The following is a 7,256-nucleotide window of genomic DNA, read 5'->3' on the forward strand; positions in this document are numbered from 1 at the left end:
GTGTAAACACACACACGTATATGTGTGTATAAAGACCAGCATAGCAGCGATACTCAATGTTGCGAAAGCGAAAACTTCAGAATTCATCTCTGATATTCCAATATGCAACAAGCATTTAAGTGAATTTCGCTAAATGAGCAGAGCCCAGAATATTTAGTTTACAACAAAGGTTAATTGTTTGAGAATGTGTCACGTTAAAATAATTCGCAACAACCAGCAACATAGGTACATTTTTGAGACATTACGAAATCCATGTCACGTTACTTCAAACATGTACGCGCGAATCCTCAGAAAAACCCGTTTTGTCTTTAATGAGGTAATATACGAATAAATGTTCCACGTCAAAAGGTATGACGAAATATGAACCACAAGAAACAGGTGTGGCTTGAGAAGGTGCTAGAAATAGTAACGTCAAAGCTAAACGCTTGCAGTATTTATTTTGAAATAACACCTGTGTGAATTCGCTATTGTTCTGACAAAGGTTTTCTTTCCTATCTCCTGTTTTTTTTCTTCTGCTACTGTTTCTGGTCGTGATATAATAATAAAATACCAGAAAAATAAAAAAAAAGATTTCATCTCAAAGCTGGTAGGTGCTAATTAAAACAACAATCAGGAATCGATTTTAAGAATATTCTTCAGTGGCTGTGAAGAAACTTTCATGGCTTTGTCATATTATGGTTATATAACCGATATTCCGTCTTTTATTTACGTCTTCTCTTTGGGTGTTTTGTCTTGCAATAAGGAATCCTTCTGATTTCATGATTAGATGTTAAAATATTATTATTGTTATTTCTTAAGTCATCTGTGCGACATGCCATGTGACCAAAACTGACCAATGGCCATCGCCTCTCAAGCGCACACCCCGAGAAATCTGACTTCATAACAACTACTTTAAAACTACTACTACTGTGTGTGTATGTATGTGTATACATGTATATGTATATGTATGCATGTAGTTATATATATGCGCGTGTGCATAGATTATACACACACACACATATGTGTGTATATGTAATAGTTGACATCATTTGTTTACGTATTTCTGTGGGAAAAATAAAACCCCTCTTTTTTTTCTTCATATATTAAAATATTGCGAATGTTGTCCTATATTAATGTTTACTGTTTTCTGGCAATACACACACATATATTCATTCATTCATATATATGTACATATCTATATATATGTGTTTGTGTATGTATGTATGTGTACGTACGTGTTGACGCGAGTTGTTTACGTTAGAAATTCTTTAAAAATAAATCACCCATCTTATTAAATTTTGCGATTGTTGCCCTAAATAATTGTTCATAGATTTCATCTCCCACACTCGCATATATATACATATATATACATATATATATATATACATATATATATATATATATATATATATATATATATATATATATATATATATATATATATATATCATGAGCTAGACTTTTGAATTCTGTTATTCTGTGTTCTGGAGAGAAATATATATACATTATATCTAATCTAATACTTTGTGATTATCTTCATTTACAAATATGTATATCACCTTTCTGCCTTCTCTTTTAATCTGCTACCAAACCAATTAGTTAACCATTACCTCTATTGTCCATCTACCCATTTCTTACACACACACACACACACACACATACACATACACATATTTATATGTATGTATCTAACGGATTGTGTCGAATCAAGGGGTATTCACTGCTGGCAGGAATCAATTCAATGAACATATATATATATATATATATATATATATATATGTGTGTGTGTGTGTGTATTTTTCTTCTTCCTCAGATGAAGGGTATTGCGTGAAACCTCGTTAAATTTTTTTTTCTTATGATACATAAACAAACTCCATTATATATATATATATATATATATATTTGTCGCCTCGATTGGAAACTATATACACGTATTCTCATGTTTGTTTATCTATCTCGTTACCTGTCTTGTCAGTCCATTATTTCGACTTGTTTGTCGGTGAATGTGAAGGAATGGACAAGTACCTGTTGCAGTAACCCATTGAAAAACAAAAAAAACACACCAAGGTTGTTGACTGCTATTAGCTTGCAGCGCGCACTTGCTTTTACCCCTCGCTGCGTCTTCCTCCTTCTCTCCTCTCTCCGCAACTCTCTCTCGCTCGCTCTCTCTCTCCCCTTCCTCTTACTCCCTCACTAGATCTACACGGTCAATTCGAAGTACATAAACAGTTTCCACTGCCACTACTACTACTACTATTACTGCTATTACTGCTACACATTAGGCTCTCTCAGCTCTGTTGCAGCAGCTGGTGTTAGAAGCATATACGTACACACATACATATACATATATATATATATATATATATATAAATATCTGTGAAACCACTACTGCTACCACCACCACCACCACCAGCTTTGCTGTGGTTTTGGTTGTTCAGATTCGTCTCCACAGACAAGAGCCAGCATCATGGATACCTTCAGTGGTGACAGTTCTTTCCGCGAAATGCAAGATTCTGGAATAGATGACATATGGGAGATTCTTCAGGATGATTTTTATGAATTAAAAAGTAAAGTTGTTGTCGGAAGGTAAGACTGTTTGTTATTTTTCTTTTATTTCTCTCATTCATTTCTCAATACGAAGAACCTATTTTCTTTTATCTCCCACACTACATATTTAATGTATGAATAAGATATATATATATATATATATATATATATATATATATATATATATATATATGTGTGTGTGTGTGTATATATATACAAATAATGTGTGCATATATGAGTGATTATATATATATATATGTGTGTGTGTGTATATATATACAAATAATGTGTGTATATATGAGTGATTATATATATATATGCGTGATTATATGTATGAGTATATATATATATGATTATATATATTTTATGTATACATGATGTGTATATATATATATATGAATGAATATACATGTATATATAAGTATATATGTATATAATATCTTTCATATATATGTGTGTATTTATGAGTGAATATATATATTTATATATATATATAATGTGTATATATATATGAGTGAATGTATATGTTATATCTATATGGACAACTGACTGATTTATATGTATTTGTATATATATATTATGCGATTACATTGTATGTATGTATATATATATATATTATAGATATGTATATATTATATATATATGTACATAGGTGTGAGCTGACTCTCACATAAGCAAATTAGTCCTTACTAAAACATTATGATCTTTCTATGAATCAGTTGGTCTAATAAAACGGTTAATTTATTTTGGTAGCCTTCACCTTCTTAGTGATTCCGTAGTCAAACAGAATCATCTGTAAGGATGATCGAAAAATTTATTTGTTTTAATAGAACGCAATAAAGGATCGTTGGAATTGATACTACAAAGATCGAGCGAATAGTGTCATCGATTTAGTTTGGTACGGAATTCTCTACAAATGATTATAGCGGTGGCGGAGCGGAGCGAAAGAGCTTTTTATTGTTAGTTATCCATTCCGTCACACTTATTGTTTACGATGATCAGTTTCACTCGTAAATTATATTTAGAAAAAAAAAAAAAACCCTAAAATACATCAGAAGCAAGCCAAGTGTCGGAATTTATTTGAAATAATAACGATAATTCCTTTAAAAAAAATCATTCGATAATTCCTCTAACCATCTGTTTTCCCTCTATTGTTTAAACCTCGATATTGGAAAATCATTCCTATGTTCTTCATATATTCCGACGTATACCAGCAAATCCTAGTTTCTCCCCAATTTATGAATACATATATAACTATATCTGATGTTGTTTTTCAATATTTATTTCTCATATGTAATATATGTGTTTTTCTTTTCCATTCTAGTCCGTATTATTATTATATTACATACTGCCTATCAATAATATATTATTTCCAACCAGCAGGTATTACGTCACTTCCCCGCTACAAAACTGCTGTCTCTTTTCGCACTGACATTTCCCATTCTTAACACCACACAGATTTCAGTAATGATAAATAATAACGACCACGATTATTATTATTATTATTATTATTATAGTTGTTTATTATTTTTATTCGATATTCTCTTATTCTTTTACACTTTTTTTTAGTCATTTGACTGCGGCCATGCTGGAGCACCGCCTTAATTATGTTTTTCACTTGGGTTGTCAAGGTGTAAATCATTGCTTATACTCGTGTGTGTTTGTGAGTGTGTGTAGGCGTATGTGTGTGTATATACTCATATATATATAAGTAAAACAAAGGATAATTCATTCATCCATTTATATATATATATATATATATATATATATATATATATATAGTGTAAGTGTATTCTTCACATAAACAAGTTCGATGGCTTTGATATACTCCGTTAATTTTATGTATTTCTCCCTTCTCCCTTTTCTTTCTCTCTCTCTCTCCCATATATATATATATATAATATATATATAATAATCTTGACGGAGATCTCCGCCTATATCTTGAATCTAAACATCTATGTTGCCCTGATAAATCTGAAATAGAGAATAAAATGCTTCTCCTCCTCATTCCTCCAACACTCTCCAGATATTGTCTTTCATTCTTCCAGTCAACTGCTAAGCCTTTCACACCCACTGAATTATTACCGATTCCAAAATTTCTCCACCCTCAGAAAAAAAAAATTCCTTCTGTCATTCAATTATTTTCTTTCAGATTTTTACCGTCTTACCCTAATCACCAAAGCAACAATCTCTATCAAAACAAGCAATCTTCCCACTTTCTAATAAACCTCTTTATTTATCCCCATTTAAAAAATGGATTGGTTTAAATTAAGAATTAGTAATTGATAATCGTGTGCCACCAGAACTACCAATGTACATTGCACGAGCAGCAGTGAGTTTATTAAACTACTAGAATATGTGAATGACGTTATGGAAGGTTTTACGGGCACACATACACATTCATGTGAATCTGGCTGCAAATTATAGGAAACAAATCGATTGGTTATCGATACGATTGTGTTGAAGGTGGAAAATACTGCTTTATTAAATCGAATCTCTTCGTCTCATTCTATTGTTATCCATGTAACATATTTAACCTCTTACTCTAGCAATTAACGAACAATTACCATTTTTATATATTATATAGCCGTTTCCGCCCCTGCTTTCGTTAGTGCTTGGCACAGGAAGTTGGATGGTCATTGCTATGACATTTCCACTGTAGTTACCAAGTGTACGTGTGTGTGTACACGTATGTGTGTGTGTGTGAAAGAGGGAGAAAGAGATAGTATGAGCGTGTGTGTGAAAAGATAGAAAGAACGTGTGAGAGATTGTCTTGGAGATTAATTCAGAATCACTGATTTGTCTTAGCAACCGAAGATTTGCTTAAATAAATCCTGGCTATGTATTATCCTTAGTGAAGCGGTGATCCGGTAGAATAGTTAGAGCGTCGGAAAAATGCTTTGTGGTATTTATTCCGAATCCTTATACTCTGATTTCAAATTCCGCTGAGGTCAACTTTTCCTTTTATCTTTTCAGAGTCGATAAAACAAGACATATTAGGTTCGAGTCTCACGCGTTCTTATTATCCATTTTTTTTTCCCATCGGAGATTTATGTACCCTAATATTAGACTATTTTCTATTGTCTATTTACGGTGAAAGCATAATTATATTCACAAAAGTAGATTCAAGAAGTACCAGTCGAGTGCTGGGGTTGATGTTATCGCCTTTCCTCTTTTCTAAAATTGCCGGCCTTTACCGAAATGTTAAAGAATTATTATCAATATTACTAGAGTGTTACAAGTCGTATGAGATAATAATTATGATTTAACTCTTTTGAAATTATTTGTTTCTAATTTTCAAAATAAGAACATTTATATCATACTGTCATCTTCTCCCTCTCCTCTTCCTCTGTCTCTGTGATTCTTTCCTGCACGCTATGTTCCTTTACTCATTGCTTGCCATTAAGCCTAGTATGTGCAGATATGCTGCTCCTTTTAACATTTACCATACTGTCATCTACTCCCACTCCTCTTCTTCTGTCTCTGTGATTCTTTCCCTCGCACTATGTTCCTTTACTCATTGCCTGCCATTAAGCCTAGTATGTACAGTTATGCTGCTCCTTTTAACATTTACCATACTGTTATCTACTCCCTCTCCTCTTCCTCTGTCTCTGTGATTCTTTCCCTCGCACTCTGTTCCTTTACTCATTGCCTGCCATTAAGCCTAGTATGTGCAGTTATTTCTGCTCCTTTTAACATTTACCATACTGTCATCTACATCCTCTCCTCTTCCTCTGTCTCTGTGATTCTTTCCTTCGCACTATGTTCCTTTACTCATTGCCTGCCATTAAGCCTAGTATGTGCGGTTATGCTGCTCCTTTTAACATTTACCATACTGTCATCTACTCCCTCTTCCTCTGTCTCTGTGATTCTTTCCCTTGCACTCTGTTCCTTTACTCATTGCCTGCCAATAAGCCTAGTATGTGCAGTTATTTCTGCTCCTTTTAACATTTACCATACTGTCATCTACTCCCTCTCCTCTTCCTCTGTCTCTGTGATGCTTTCCCTCGCACAATGTTCCTTCACTCATTGCCTGCCATGAAGCCTAGTATGTGCAGTTATGCTGGTCCTTTTAAAATTCTCTGAATGCTGCTATTTAACACCAGGTCAGCTTTCATTAAAAAACAAACCCTTCATCAAAGGTGTTCCTGTTATGTTCTTAACCTTCACCTTACTGCTGAGTTTCTAGCATTTGAGATCTCTGAGTTCAGTTGTTTTACATTTTTGAATCATTAGACAAAAGATTACCCACATTATCTAATTTATCTTTGCCATATTTATAATGGCAGGGTGTACTTTAGAGGTAACTTGACTATTATTTCTAGAAGCTCAAACAATTGCATAGAAGACCCTCCCATTCCTTGTCAATGCCATTGTCTCTCCTTTAGTATTTCTTATTCAACTACTTAAGGCGGCGAGCTGGCAGAATCGTTAGCACGCCGAGCAAAATGCTTAGCAGCATTTCGTCTGCCGCTACGTTCTGAGTTCAAATTCCGCCGAGGTCGACTTTGCCCTTCATCCTCTCAGGGTCGATTAAATAAGTACCAGTTACGCACTGGGGTCGATATAATCAACTTAATCCATTTGTCTGTCCTTGTTTGTCCCCTCTGTGCTTAGCTCCTTGTTGGTAGTAAAGAAATAGGTATTTCTTATTCAACCACTTGACTTTGTAATAGCACATCATCATATCTTTATCATTCTCATCTAATGTCCACTTTACGATGCTTGCA

General features: G+C 33.6%; 1 protein-coding gene across 2 annotated transcripts in view; it reads left to right on the forward strand.

Moving 5' to 3' along the window:
• Positions 1–2,050: 2,050 nt before the first annotated feature.
• Positions 2,051–7,256, forward strand: part of LOC115210374 (microphthalmia-associated transcription factor) — a 97,989-nt gene continuing 92,783 nt past the window's right edge. Inside the window, exon 1 of one of the 2 annotated variants that reach the window (XM_029778939.2) lies at positions 2,051–2,565. In XM_029778939.2, coding sequence (XP_029634799.1) covers positions 2,447–2,565 — 119 coding nt within the window. In that variant the 5' untranslated portion in view covers positions 2,051–2,446. The remainder of the gene's footprint in view (positions 2,566–7,256) is intronic. The other variant, XM_029778940.2, reaches the window with a different exon arrangement.

Source organism: Octopus sinensis, linkage group LG4 (assembly GCF_006345805.1).
Source record: "Octopus sinensis linkage group LG4, ASM634580v1, whole genome shotgun sequence".
NCBI lineage: Eukaryota > Metazoa > Mollusca > Cephalopoda > Octopoda > Octopodidae > Octopus > Octopus sinensis.